The sequence below is a fragment of the Balaenoptera physalus genome, assembly GCF_965194825.1.
Source record: "Balaenoptera physalus genome assembly, chromosome: 12".
NCBI lineage: Eukaryota > Metazoa > Chordata > Mammalia > Artiodactyla > Balaenopteridae > Balaenoptera > Balaenoptera physalus.
Window position 1 is genome coordinate 90,352,959 of NC_138897.1, and position 15,610 is coordinate 90,368,568.

Below are 15,610 nucleotides of genomic sequence, written 5' to 3' on the forward strand. Positions count from 1 at the left end.
AAGAGTTAAGAAAAACATGCTCACCAGTTTGACTGCTTTGTTATACATTTTAACATAGCTCTGAGAAAGAAGAACTTCCTCTATTTTGAAGGTCACACCAGTAAAGCTCAGCTGTCGAGCAATGTACATTCCTCTAAGCTTCATATCCATAGCAACTATTTCCATGGCACCAACACCTCTGAATAAAATTAAAACACACAGTAACTATCATTAAATATAGTAGAGCCTTAACATACATGGAAGAGATTTTAGCAATAACACCTCTTTTAGATTGCTACTGAGAACAAATAGTGTATACTGTAAATTGCATTACCTCCGTTCTACTGCCTGAATAAAATCACTGAATTCTCTAAATGGAGTTCCCTCACCCCATATTCCAAGACGGTTCATATAGGCCATGTTTCGTGGTTCAGAAGCACCTGAAAAACCCCCAAACAAAACATATTATAGCTGAAAAAATAACATATATATCTCTCTCTTTTAAATAAATAACTACTCACCAGTGGCACTAGCATAAACAACTCTGGCTTTTGGCAATTTGTTCTGAAGTTCTAAAACTGCTAAGCCTGTCTTGGTTGGCTTTGAAGAACCAACAGGACATAAGTTTTTTGCTTTATGACATTCATCAAACACTATCTGTAAGGAGTAAATTAAGGAACATGTCACATTAGTAGCAAGTGTCTCCAATCTTTCAGGAAGAGTTAACTTCTATTTCCCTCAGGACTTGGGAAACATACAAGATTTCTGGGATGGTAGCTGGAGTAAAAAAAAGAATCAAGATTATTAGGGGGAGGGATGCTGTTGATATCAAGCCCCTGAGCATTAACTTTTTTTTTTTTTACTAATACCCACATACCTATCATCTGGTTTTGTCAAACCTTAACATTTTGCCATATTTGCTTCAGATGGTTTTCTTTTTCTGTAAGATCACAAATATAAATGAAGCCCTCTATGTGCCTCTCCTTGATCTCCACAGCCCCCTTCCCCCAGCCACAGAGGCATTCACTGAATTTGGCATTAACCTTAACTGGATATTTAATTTTTTTTTTGGTATCTAGAAAATTTACTACTGCAGAAAATGAAGACTGCTTGAATCGAATGCAGGGGTAGCGGAGGGCCTGTGGTTTTTCTTTTTGATTAACTACTGTAACACTGCCCTTCAGGCGGCTAAGGGAGTTTCATATTTTGTTTAGACGTCATTATGCACCAAAGCTCTTGCAGGACAACTGTGAAGCTATATGAATTCTGCCATTTTGCTAGCATTGATACGGCTCTTGGGTCCACCACTCCATTAGAACTATTAACTCCATTCATATTAATTTTTCTTACAAATCTTACAAAGGGGGTTGCTTCTGGGTATTTAGGTCCACATTCTATTTTCACGCTGTACATTCAGTTTTCATAAACTGTCCGAGCCCGTGGTGGCTGCCACCTTGCGGCGCTGTCACTCCTTAACTGGATATTTAATTCTTAATTAGAATGAACGGAAGGATCCACTACAGCTAAAAATGTCCACCACACAGATTATTTCAGCAAATTTTGTTAAATAGAAGCACAACTGATAACCAACTTAATCAGTACTTCAAAAACTGGTGTTCCGGGCTTCCCTGGTGGCGCAGTGGTTAAGAATCCGCCTGCCAATGCAGGGGACATGGGTTCGTGCCCCAGTCCGGGAAGATCCCACATGCCGCGGAGCGGCTAGGCCCGTGAGCCACAACTACTGAGCCTGCGCGTCTGGAGCCTGTGCTCCGCAACGGGAGAGGCCGCGACAGTGAGAGGCCCACGCACTGTGATGAAGAGTGGCCCCCGCTCGCCACAACTGGAGAAAGTCCTCGTACAGAAACGAAGACCCAACACAGCCAAAAATAAATAAATAAATAAATAAATAAATTTATAAAAACAAACAAACAAACAAAAACTGGTGTTCCTCATGCAGGATAGTAAAAGGTATGCTATGAGCAAATAAGTTTGGAAATCACTAAGTTAAGAAGGGAATATAGTATTCAGCATGTCCCGTATCTATTAACATTTTCCTAAAGCAGGAACTTAAATACTGGCCTAGTAAATGACAGCTACAAAACAGAATCAACTTCCTGACTCCCTTGGACTCTATGTAATCATTAAAGCTCTCATCCCAGCAGTCTTTTTATTTAACCTCAGAATTCCTGTGTGTTAGATTTTGTGTCATTAAAAATTATAAAACTTGTTGCAAAGGATACCACTCCATCGAAGTCATCACCGCACCAATGTAGGAGTTGTTTTAACCTTGTTTTGTATTTACCACCAGACTGACTTTCACCAATGAGGGAAGAATAGGTAGCAAAAATCACACCCTTCTTCACACTCCCATTATGTTTGGAAGAAATTTTTCCATATTTAAACTAAAAAAGAAAAGAAAAGAACTTAATAAATACACTTTTGTCTCAAATATTTATCCCACCCAGATTTCTACAGCAGGAAACTGGTGGCAGCATGATGGGCTTCAGGAAAGTCAAAGGACCTCTTAAGATCATACACAAAATTTCTCATACACATGTGTACACATGCACACACACAAACATGAACCCTCTCGTGTGTGTGTATATAACTTTAACGTACAAGGATCCACTTTTCATCAAAGTCTCAAAAAAGTCTATCATCAAAAAAAGATTACAAACCAAACTCTCCAAGAAAAGGTCACAATATTCATTCTACAAATATTTATTGTGCATTTACTACATGCAAAGCACTGTAATTAAGATCTGAGGGATATATAAGAATTATGATTAATAGTTACTGTGGTCTTCCTCAATTATGCTGATTTAGAAATCAAAAATATTTCTAGATGCCCCTTACATGTTTTAGTTTTGAACTGTTAGTAGTCATTCAAGATACAGTACTTTACCAACAAACCACTCAGTAACCCTCACCCAAAAAAAGCCACTGATGGGCAAGGCAACAACACTGAAGCAACTTAGAACTCACATGGAAAGTAGATTTACATTTACTTATTTTCAAAGGGCTAGCAGGGAAGCACCTGCAGGAACTAGGTCTGTCTATTCTACCCATGTGACTCCAGGAATTGGTGCATAGTAGGAGGCCAATAAAGATTTGTTAAATGAACACTGAACTGTGCTTTCTAGATAATGAAACACATTTTCTTCCATTTGACAGAACTGTTTTAACATGAACACAGGTACGGGTATACAAGTCCACTGAATGTACAAATATCTAAATCAGTCTCCAAACCACAATTCTCTGTATGATGCGACGGGCACACTACCTGTCCATATAGCTTTATCACACTGCACCCTTATACTCATAGTTATATGAGTTTCACCCATATACAGTAACTTCAGAAACAGACAAAAACAAACAAACGAAAAACCCTGAAGAGTGAGAGAATAAACTCCATAAAAACAGACAATGCCTATTTTGTTTGCCACTACATAACCCTACCTGGCATATTATTTAACACTTAGTAATCCAAAAACCAACAGTAGTGGCTAGCACTCACTATGCTTTCTGTGAAATAACTCATTTAATACTCTTAACAACCCTATTATTCCCATCTCACAGATAAGTCAATATTTATTGAATGACCAACTGAATAGAAAACTTTCATACCTTATTTAATGAATGGACCAAAATGTTTTTTGCTCCAATATCCCTCAAATCTCTTTCAGCATCATATTTTAAATCATTTGAAACACTGAACCTGCCACAAAAAAAAGGGAAAAGAAAAACACACAAATTAAATACAAATCCCATCATTCTAGCAATATTCAGGAATAAATAAACCCAGGCCTTGACACTTCAAAAAAATATACTTACTCATGAAGACCCATCCCCATATGCTGGATTATTGACAAACAAAAGCTTCCACAGCCAGTCTTTAGCACTTACCACAAAGCCCTTTTTCTACTCAACAAATAATTTTCATAGATGATTCCTGCTATTGTCCTTCCTTTTCCTACACCAGCACCATCACCTATTAAGAATCCAGCACGATCTCCATTTGGTAGGAATGTTTCATGTTGCTGAAAAAGAAAACGCTGGTAATTATCTATTCCTTTAGGTATTTTGGTAATCAGTCTTTCATACCTTCTTTTAGTCATATATTAACATTCTCTGTTTTTATATAAATGGCATACAGTTGGCTTAGTGTGGATACTTTCTTTACTTAACTATACAGGCATACATCATTTTATTGTGCTTCACTGTTACTGCACTTCAGGGGATACTGCATTTTTTACATATTGAAGGTTTGTGGCAACCCTGCATCAAGCAATTTTATTGGTGCCACTTTTCCAACAGCAGTTGCTCTTTTGTGTCTCTGAGTCACTCTTTGGTAATTCTCATACTATTTCAAACTTTTTCATTATTATTATATTTGTTATTGTGATCTGTGATGAGTGATCTTTGATGTTACTATTTTAATTGTTTTGGGCTGCCATGAACCCCGCCCATATAAGATAGTGAACTTAATTAATAAATGTTGTGTGTATTGTGACTGCTCCACCGACTGACCATTTCCCCCATCTCTCTCTCTCCTTCGGCCTCCCTATTCCCTGAGACACAACAGTATTGAAATTAGACCAATTAATAACTCTACAATGGCTTCTTTAAGCATTCAAGTGAAAGGAAGAGCTGCACGTCTCTCACTTTAAATCAACAGTTAGAAATGATTACAACATAAGGAAGACATGTTGAAAGCCTAGACAAGCTGAATACCAGGCCTCTTGCTCCAAACAGCAAAGTTGTGAATGAAAAAAAAAAAGTTCTTAAAGGAAATTAAAAGTGCTACTTCAGGGGCTTCCCTGTTGGCACAGTGGTTGAGAATCTGCCTGCCAATGCAGGGGACACGGGTTCGAGCCCTGGTCTGGGAAGATCCCACATGCCGTGGAGCAACTGGGCCCATGAGCCTCAATTACTGAGCCTGTGCGTCTGGAGCCCGTGCTCCGCAACAAGAGAGGCCACGATAATGAGAGGCCCACGCACCGCGATCAAGAGTGGCCCCCACTTGCCACAACTAGAGAAAGCCCTCGCACGGAAACGAAGACCCAACACTGCCATAAATAAATAAATAAATAAACCCAAAGTTTAAAAAAAAAAAAGTGCTACTTCAGTGAACAAACAATAAGAAAGCCAAACAGCCTTATTGCTGACGTGAAGAAACTTTTAGTGGTCTCAAAAGAAGATCAAACAAGCCATAATATTCCCTTAAGCCAAAGCCTAATCCAGAGCAAGGCCCTAACTCTCTTTAATTCTACGAAGGCTGAGAGAGGTGAGGAAGTTGCAGAAGAATTCTGAAGCTCGCAGAGGTTGGTTCATGAGGTTTAAGGAGTCATCTCCATAACATAATTGCAAGGTGAAACAGCAAGTGCTGATGCAGAGGCTTCACCAAGTTATCCAGAAGATCTAGCTAAGATAATCGATAAATGTGGCTACATTAAACAACAGATTTTCAATGTAGATGAAACAGCCTTCTTTTGGAAGAAGATGCTATCTAGGACTTTCATAGCTAGAGAGAAGAAGTCAATGTCTGGCTTCAAAGCTTCAGAGGACAGGCTGACTTATTAGGGGCTAATGCAGCTGGTGGCCTGAAGTTGAAGCCAATGCTCATTTCCCATTCCAAAAATCCTAGGGTCCTTAAGAATTATGCTCAATCTACGCCGCCTGTGCTCTACAAATGGAACAAGGCAGCACATCTGTTTACAACATGGTTTACCGAATATTTGAAACCCACTGTTGAGACCTACTGCTCAGAATGAAAGGTTCCTTTCCAAGTAATACCGCTCATTGACAATGCACCCAAGAGCTCTAATGGAGATGTACAACGATATCAATGTCACTTTCATGCCTGCTTTGTAAAACAGCCTTTCTGCAGCCCACGGAGCTAAGAGTAATTTCGGCTTTCAAATCTTACTCTTTAAGAAACACATTTTGTAAGGCTGTAACTGCCATAGATAGTTGATTCCTCTGATGCACCTGGACAAAATCAACTGAAAACCTTCCAGAAAAGGAATCACCCTTCTAGATGCCACTAAGAACATTCATGATTCATGGGAAGAGGTCAAAATATCAACATTAACAGGAGTTAACCCTCATGGATGACTTGGAGGGGTTCAAGACTTCAGTGGAGGAAGTAGATTCTTGAGATGGAAATCTACTCCTAATGAAGATGCTGTGAGGATTGTTGAAATGACAACAAAGGATTTAGAATATTACATAAACTTAGTTGATAAAGCAGTGGCAGAGTTTGAGAGGACTGACTCCAATTCTGAAAGAAGTCCTACTGTGGGTAAAATGCCATCAAACAGCACTGCATGCTACAGAGAAATCATTAGTGCAAGGAAGAGTGAATCAATGTGGCAAACTTCACTGTTGTCTTATTTTAAGAAACTGCCACAGTCCCTCCAGCCTTCAATAACCACCACTCTGATCATTTAGCAGCCATCAACACCAAGGCGAGACCTCCCACCAGCAAAAAGATTACAACTTGCTGAAGCCTCAGATGATGATTAGCATTTTTTAGCATTAAAGTATTTTTAAATTAAGGTATGTACATTGCTTTTCTGAACATAATGCTATTGCACACTTAACAGACTACATTATAGTGTAAACACTAAGTTTTGCATGTACTGGGAAACCAAAAACTTCATGTGACTCATTTTATTGTGACATTTGTTTTACTGTGGTGGTCTGGAACCAAACCTGCCCTATCTCTGAGGTCTGTGTATTTTTTTCTTGCTACCCTCGTATGTAGCAGGTAATTAAAGTTAACAAATTGGTGAGTATTCTTCCATAATTTTTTAAGGACTGTACAATCAAATACAAATTTTATAAAACATAAATATGGGGGATGGTTGCCTATTTTACAAAAATGGAGTATTTCAGAAATCCTTTCAAGACAATTAACATAATATAAAAGCTGGTACAACACCCATATGGTAATAGCAAAGGTTATTCAATCACTCCCCAAGGGTGTGAGCTTTCAAATCTTTTCTAGCTTTTAGCCACTGGGGGGAAAAAAAGCTGCAACAAATAGCCTTATATATATATGTTCTTATCTAATAGTTCTACGAAACAGACTCCCATGGAATTGTTAGGTAAAAGGATATAGGTATTTTTAATTTTAATACATGTTCCCAGTGAATTCCAAAAACGTTATGACAATTTATCATTTGCACTAGAAACACATTCCCCATATCCACACTACCCCTTTAATTTTCTAACACATAAAACTTGTATAAAAATCACATTCACAAGATTTTCATGCAAGGAAAACTTAACTTTGAATTAAAACAACTATACATTGTGAACTAAGAATAAAGATAAAAGCTGTATGTAGTTATAAATTATACAGCTTACCTGGGCTGCATATGTAATTGCCTCAAGCTGTAATGCTGATAACCAGCCATTATCAATGGTTTCTTCAGAAATAGACGTTTTGTACCAAACATCAGGAGGAGTAACACTGGATAAAGAACTAGTTTCAACTACAGCATCTGGGTGACGCAGGCCAATTTTTACTAAACAAAAATTTAAAAATACTTCATTTTAATTATTCTAAGTAATAATACTTCCCAGTCTTATCATAAGATATTGCAATATTTCTCCTCTGACAGAGAAAATATAATAATAAGTAACTATACATCCTGGGATCCTTTATAAATTCACTGACTGATGGTAAAGTACTGTTTAAATTTGACTAAAATGACCTATTTATCAACTACCTATGGTTTAAATAGAGACTTGATTAAAAAGATCTAGAAAAATACCATCGCAGTTCATACCACCAGGTTCTCCAGTAGTAACAGAACATAATCCTAGATTAAGGCGTCATTTTAAATAACCAGGAAAGTATGGGAATTTGGAATCCATACATAGTTGGTAAACAGAGATTTTTAGTTTAAGTGGTCTTATTGGTGACTTTTTATAGAAAGCCAGAGTATAGGAGAGAAAAATTCTAGCCATAGATTTTTTTTCCATCTTATTACCCCCATAAAATGAAAAAGTGAAAAATTTTACACAAAAACTAAAAATTATTAATTTTCAACTTAATACAGTGGCCACTAAAAAAATGAATCATGGTCATTACGGGGAAAAAGGAAGCAATGGTGTTAATTTAAACCACTGAATTCGAATAGCGATTTTATTTTTAAGATTCCCATGTTTTTATAATTTGTTTTAGATAAGCTGTATAAACTATAAAGCTAAGATACGTGTTTACATTTCTGTAATTTACTATGATTTTATAATCACTGCTGAAATGAGCAAAATTAACTTGAAAGGAAAAAGCCTTTTCACTTGTGGTTTTAAAAGACTTCAGTCCAAAGCAAAGCTCTAAATTTGTGTAGGAAAATTAAAAAACTCACAGAATTTTCATGTAGCTATTTTAAAACATATTATAGTTTAAAACATACTACAAAGCTCACACTTATCAAATCCTGAGGTACCCAACATGGACAGATCTTAATACATAATAATGTATGCGGGAAAGTTTTTTAAGTTCAAAAGGAACCCAGAAGTCTTTCATTATTCTGACAAATCCCAAAGCCATACATTTTATTGGCATATACTCTGCATAGGTTTCCGCATGACCCATTTCTTCTTCATCTTCCTCCTCTGGTTCATCTTCCTCTTTCACAACAGGGACCTTCTGTAACAAAGAGAGCAAAATCAACTACGTCCAGAAACTGGAGGCCCAGCCAACACACAGAAAAACTCTTCTGTAGGAATACCCATTATCTTCAGTCCTGGAAACAGGACACACCACTTCTATATTCCCTAATATCTGGGTCAGAGTCTGTGGTTTCCCTGCTCCTCCAAAGATAAGCACAGACAACCCACGACCTGCTCTCATCGCAAACACACAAATGGGTCACCACAGGGCTCCACCGCCTTCTCAAACTACTTTCCCCTTCAGTACTGCCTGCCAGCCTCCCTGATGCCCCGAAGTCTAACCTCCAGTCCTCACTCTTCGTTGCAGTTCCAGGAATAGAAAGAACAAGGGGTTTGGAGAGAAAAGGTGGATGAGTCCCAGCAGCACATCCTACAATCTCACGGACAGGAACTCTCTTTAAGTCTCACATCCCACCCTCTTCTCAGTTCACCTTCATCTGTTTCTTTCCCTTAGATCCTAAAACCTAAACCCCAGAAAACTCTTGAGTTTAAAGGTTCTTCTAAAAGACAGAGAATTTACTTCAGACATCTGTGTCTCCACAGACACAACAATCATACAGAATCCTATATCACCTACTCTCCAAACTTCAGCACATCTGAGAATAAAATGAGGAGTTATTAGTAACTACACCAGGAAAACAGCAGTAAACCCAGACTGCCCCAGGCAAAGTGAGTGAATGGTCAATATAGTCATGTTACCTTGTGTTTCTCTACAGAATCTTAAAGGGGTAGAGGGAGGGAGGAATAGGGGAATAAGAAGCGCCTGAAAAAGCTGCTTTTCACTACCAGTAAACCATAAAGGGAAGCTCTTTATTAATGTGGGCTTGATCAAGGAAGAGTGTAGGGAAGAAGCTGTGGGACCCAGTATACCAAGGAAGGGAGGAGAAGGACAAAGAGAAAACCTAGTCAGGACCTACAGGTAAAGGACAACATGGCATTAAAATGTAACATCAGGGCATTAAAATGTAACATCAGGGCTTCCCTGGTGATGCAGTGGTTAAGAATCCACCTGCCAATGCAGGGGACATGGGTTCGAGCCCTGGTCCGGGAGGATCCCACATGCTGCGGAGCAACTAAGCCCGTGTGCCACAACTACTGAGCTTGCGCTCTAGAGTCTGCGAGCCACAACTACTGAGCCCACGTGCCACAACTACTGAAGCCCGCACACCTAGAGCCCGTGCTCCGCAACAAGAGAAGCCACCGCAACGAGAAGCCCACACACCACAACGAAGAGTAGCCCCCGCTCACTGCAACTAGAGAAAGCCCATGCACAGCAACGAAGACCCAATGCAGCCAAAAATAAAATAAATAAAATATTTATTTTAAAAACAAATAAATAAATAAATAAAAAGTAAGGTCAGGCTCCTCTTTTATTTTTATTTTACTTATTTATTTTTATTTAGTCTAGAGCAGCATATGGCATACAGATGCTCAGTAAATGTGGGAAAGAAAAGGGAGATGTGAGATAAACATCCAGCCATCAACCCATGGAGTCCTTAGAAAAAAATCCAAAGAAACTCTGAATGTTCTCAGAAAGTATGCCAGAATAAAACCCAGTTTCAGAAATGAGAGATGAAACGGAGCCGGCCAGCGAAGCAGACCCAGACCCCAGACCCCGCTTCTGCTGCTACCTGTGCAGCCCTGGGCAAATCACTTACATTCTGAGTCCTCCCCATCCCCCTCTGCACCTCTGCCTCATCTGTAAAATAGGAACGCGCCCTATGCTCAATGACCAGCCACCTTTCTCCCTCTACCTTGTCTTTCCCTACCTTTAAAAAAAATATACCGCAGGTATATAATTGGAGAATTAGCTGGTAACACAATACGGTCACAAAATCCAAGGACCAGACAAGTAATATGTCTAAGCCACCTGGATGTAAAATGGCAACTGACACCAAGCTTAGGGTCAAGGAGATAAATGAAGGAGAGGGAGACTGTGGTACATGGGGAACGTGTGACCAACACACAAAGTAGATGTTCACTACTCAACTCTAGGCATGTTAACACGAGGTGGGGAATGTGGGCCCAGGATTGTCAGGTACTCCTATTTCTCAAGAGAACCTGGAAATCAGCATTTTTATGTGTTTGTAACACATTCAAAAATTTTCAAAATAATGTGGAGGCCAAACAAAACACCTGTCAATTGGTTTTCATCCACAGGCTACCAGTTTGCACTCTGTTAGATGTCTCTTAACTGCTAGGACAACATAGAACTTTGGGCATGTTATGGGCAACAGGGGCTGGACTGGGAACTTGAGCACTAAATAATCTTAAAGAAAAATGCATTCTTATTTTCCAAAAATCAACTTCCAAGTAAGCTGCTCGCACTCAACTGTTAAGTAAACTGATACTGCCAACACTCGTTCTCCTGGTTCCCGTTCAAAACGTCAGGCACAGGTTGCTTTGCTGTCTCTCCAAGTCCATATTTCATTCCCAGTCTTACCAATCCTCTGGTATCATTATGTGCAGTCCCCTCTTACTTTCTTCCTTTTTTCCTTTCCAATCACCTTTGCAATCCCTAAAGTTTAGTTCCTTATCACTTCCCTTCTGGATTACTTAACCAACCTCTTAACCTGTCTCTTCTTCCCAACCCATCCTGAGTCACTAATAGGTCCCTCTACTTCCAGTAGCCCTCGGTGGTGCTGCCCCAAGTCCATCAAATTCAATTCAGGACCCTCCACAGAGCCCCCAATCAACCATTCCAATTTCCTCCTGCAAGCCAAGTATCCTCAGCATATAGCTACCACCTCCTCTGTGCCTATTAATGCTGTAGCTCCCTTCCTAAAATGCCCTCTCAAAGTCTCTCCAGACTCGACACCCAAACTCCACGACATCTCCTCCATAAAATGAAGTCCTGGGATTCCCTGGTGGCGCAGTGGTTAAGAATCTGCCTGCCAATGCAGGGGACACGGGTTCGATCCCTGGCCTGGGAAGATCCCACATGCCGCGGAGCAACTGAGCCCGTGCGCCACAACTACTGAGCCTGCACTCTAGAGACTGTGCTCTGCAACAAGAGAAGCCACGACAGTGAGAAGCCTGCGCACCACAGTGAAGAGTAACCCCCATTCACCGCAACTAGAGAAAACGCATGCGCAGCAACGAAAACCCAACACAGCCAAAAATAAAAACAAATAAATAAATAAAATTAAAAAAAAAAAAAAAGTGAAGTCCTCCTCCCAGGCCATCTGAGTCTCATCTTCCTACAAACTCATAAGCCCTATTGCGAGCATCACTATTTACCTCTTGCTGTACCTTATATTACTACTTAAACCATGTGGTGTTAATTATACGTTTATTAAAATGGGGAGCCAGAAACCCACCACACAGAGGCAGGGTTATACACTGCGTAATTATTAAATGCATGCACAGAATCAATTTAACTGAAGCATATAGCATTTCCAAAATGTAAAAGAAATGTTAACATATAATTTACTCACAACTAAACCATTATATGATCTGACATCCCATAACCAGCTATATAATAAGGCTCAATCCTAAAATGAACATAATTATCAAATACTTTTGGTTAACTCCACATTATCCTTTTTACTTATCAGATGAAATTCACAACAGAAAAGTGTCAGTACTTTGTATAATACTCTATCCTATCAAATATGTATGTTATAATCACCTTGTTTAGCATATATTAATTTATTCCAGTGAGGTTTAATGCTTATTCATTAGTTTATGTGGCTGAGAAGCTCCCCTTCACGCCAAAAAGTTTTCTGAGAGCTACACTTAGCCAAGTGTACTTTCATACCACACAAAAATACAGAAACAGCTTTTGAAACTCACCATGGTCGGGGAAAAACTCCTCATTTTCATGTCATTTATCCATATTCTTGCTACTTCTTTATTAGAAGACTCTTTCTTTACTGTGCCATTGCTTACATCAGCTGAGGGGGAGAGATAATTTACATTTTAGAACAAAATATCTATTTTCCTACAGTTTTTAAAAAGTTCAGTAAAGTTTACCCACTTCACAAACCAAAGAATACCAATCTCTTATCTCTAACTTAAATTAAGCATAAGGATAAAAATATTCAAGCTATATGTCATTATGGAGGTAAGAATTAACATTAGAAAACAACTTAAAAGGAAACATGTGCACAGGAAATTTGAAAACTATTTTATCAAAAAGACACCTTAACCAGAACACTATTTGGCAGTTTATTTCAAAACAATTACCCACAGCCAGCATTACTCTGAGACACTTCACTTGGCACAAAACCTGGTATTATCACCAAGATAGAATCAATCTCACCTGATCTGGTGGTACTTACTAACTTTCAAGGCAAAATAATTATTTCTGGAAGGGAAAAAAAAAACAGTTTGGGAACTCTACTGTCTTCCCTCAGAATAAAGATCCAAAGAATGAATCTGTTCTTCTATACCAGTGGTTTGCAAACTCTTTTTAGATATAGCACAAGAACCTCTCCATCAAAGTATCAATCAAAATAGAACTACTGGGCTTCCCTGGCGGCACAGTGGTTAAGAATCTGCCTGCGAATGCAGGGGACACGAGTTCGAGCCCTGGTCCGGGAAGATGCCACATGCCGCGGAGCAGCTAAGCCCGTGTGCCACAACTACTGAGCCTGCGCTCTAGAGCCCACGAGCCACAACTATTGAAGCCCGCGCACCTAGAGCCCGTGCTCTGCAACAAGAGAAGCCACAGCAATGAGAAGCCCGCGCACCGCAACAAAGAGTAGCTCCCACTCGCCACAACTAGAGAAAGCCTGTGCGCAGCAACGAAGACCCAATAGAACCAAAAATTACTAATTAATTAATTAATTAAAAAAAAAAAAAAAAGTAGAACTACTTGGTTGAGAAGTTCTGAGCCCCTGTAACTAGCCTCCATCCTCCAAGTATACCTGAAGCACTCCCAGTACCTGGTATTCTTGCAATCACAGTGTGAAAATTACACCAGGAGAACGGATTATCACCTTATGTATTCTACCAAAAGATAGGGAGTATTTGGGTGGCCTGTCACTTGGGACTACAAAATGGCTGGGATTAAAGTGTTAGCAAAATAAGGAAGCTGGTACAGAGATAATAAATTTACTTGGGAGCACAGATCTGTTTAATATAACTGTGGGAGAGCCACTGAACAGTTCATAGAAAGAGTTACACGACTGGAGCTCAACTGAGAGATCAGAATCCAAAGAGCAACCTGAAGGGCTAAGGGCTCCAAAAGGGGCAGAGAACATGCAGGGAATTCCCTGGTGGTCCAGTGGTTAGGACTCCATGCTTTCACTGCCGCTGAGGGCCTGGGTTCAATCTCTGGTTGGGGAACTAAGATCCCACAAGCCATGCGGGGCGGCCAAAAAAAAAAAAAAGAGAGAGAGAGAGAGAACATGCAAAACCTCGCTCTCTGCAGTTTCATAGTTTTAACAGTCTTCTCTTTCAAGTAAAAAGATGACCCTCTCCTACAACACAAAAGTTAGTTTATCTTTGGCATTCACTTACCATGTTTCTTTTTCAGCCCTGGTCTAGTCTGACAATTTCTCAGCCTTCCACAGAAGGATGGCCTTGACTTGCAGTCTTTTGTCTTTTAAGAAGTATTATATTGGATGTGGGAGATGTTACTGTACTAGATATTACTCGGTCAGCTCCAAAGCTGTTTTGTTTTGCTCTCTAAACTCTTTCCTCACGATGGCACAGCAGCAGTCTTTCTCCTCATTAAATCCAAAGACTTTAATGAAAAGCAGCTTCTACTAACTGCTGATCACCCCTAAGTCTCCCAGGAGCCATTCCAGATGCTGTCCTGCACCTCAGCTAGGTCAGGGCCGTGGTCCTGCTCTCCATGGCAAAGAATGGAAATCAATCCTGAGACAGTTAAAATGATTTCTCAATGGGCATCTAGCTGCCAGGCTCCAGTCAGTTCAGGACAATAACCTTAAGAGTAAAACTACAGCCATAAGGCACAAAGGTATGGACTCAAAGATTAGATTATCTGGTATTTTTAATTGTATTTGTCACTGAAGACAAAGTTAGTTCCACATCACCTACAAACACTCCTTGCTCATTCCTTTAGAATGCCCCAGCCCTCTACTTTATTATTATTTTTTTAATATTTATTTATTTATTTGGCTGAGCCAGGTCTTAGTTGCGGCATGCGGGATCTTCGTTGTTGGGTGCGGGATCTTTAGTTGTGGCATGCGGGATCTAGTTCCATGACCAGGGATTGAACCCAGGTCCCCTGCATTGGGAGTGCAGTCTTAACCACTGGACCACCAGTGAAGTCCCTGGCCCTCTACTCTATAAACACAAGCACATTAGAACTTCCCAGCAATCAATTCTGCTATAAAATATATCGGGTGTTAAAACTTATCTCTCTCAATTGGAAAAATAAAGCAGCTGTTTGGAAGGAGGAACTCTCTATTCAATACCCAGCACCTCATTCCAAGAGCCCAGTGAGATGTTATGTATTAGTATAAATCACCAGGCAGGGAGTCAAATACTATTTAGCTCAATGGAAAAAAGGAAAGACTATCCCTCTTAAGAGTTCACATTTTGGGAATTCCCTGGCGGTCCAGTGGTGAGGACTCGGCACTTTCACTGACCCCTGGTCAGGGAACTAAGATCCTGCAAGCCGAGTGGCACAGCCAAAAAAGAAAAAAAAGAGTTCACATTTTTCAGTTTCTAAAACTATACTACTAAAATCTGATATAGCCAAAGTTAAAAAAAAAATTCTATTTTACCCTTAAAATTACCTTACTACACTAAATACAAAGCTTCCTCTAAGCATTCCACTTAAATACAACCTATTCCTGCCCCATATTCCATTTTCCATTTTTCTCCACGTGCCTACCCCTAACATACTATATACTTTATTTATTTTGTTTATTGTCTGTTTTTCTCCACTCAGATGCAAGCTCTATGAGGGCAGAGATTTCAACAGTTTTCTTCCCAGCCATAGTCTCAGAATCCTAGAACAGGGACT

At 39.7% G+C, this 15,610-nt stretch overlaps 1 protein-coding gene and 1 pseudogene across 6 annotated transcripts in view; both read right to left on the reverse strand.

Annotated features, from left to right (window-relative positions):
• Positions 1 to 15,610, reverse strand: part of SBNO1 (strawberry notch homolog 1) — a 58,927-nt gene that overhangs the window by 31,098 nt on the left and 12,219 nt on the right. For 4 of the 5 annotated variants that reach the window (XM_082418189.1, XM_082418188.1, XM_082418192.1 and 1 more), the window contains 9 exons: positions 12,463 to 12,563; positions 8,548 to 8,644; positions 7,354 to 7,514; positions 3,886 to 4,019; positions 3,607 to 3,697; positions 2,220 to 2,381; positions 501 to 636; positions 314 to 419; positions 25 to 178 (listed from right to left, as the gene is read on the reverse strand). In XM_082418189.1, the coding sequence (XP_082274315.1) occupies positions 25 to 178; positions 314 to 419; positions 501 to 636; positions 2,220 to 2,381; positions 3,607 to 3,697; positions 3,886 to 4,019; positions 7,354 to 7,514; positions 8,548 to 8,644; positions 12,463 to 12,563 (1,142 nt within the window). The remainder of the gene's footprint in view (positions 1 to 24; positions 179 to 313; positions 420 to 500; positions 637 to 2,219; positions 2,382 to 3,606; positions 3,698 to 3,885; positions 4,020 to 7,353; positions 7,515 to 8,547; positions 8,645 to 12,462; positions 12,564 to 15,610) is intronic. The other variant, XM_082418190.1, reaches the window with a different exon arrangement.
• LOC309640091 (ubiquitin-conjugating enzyme E2 variant 1 pseudogene) lies at positions 643 to 2,213 on the reverse strand (annotated as a pseudogene). The gene has a single exon. The product of its transcript is annotated as a ubiquitin-conjugating enzyme E2 variant 1 pseudogene (transcript).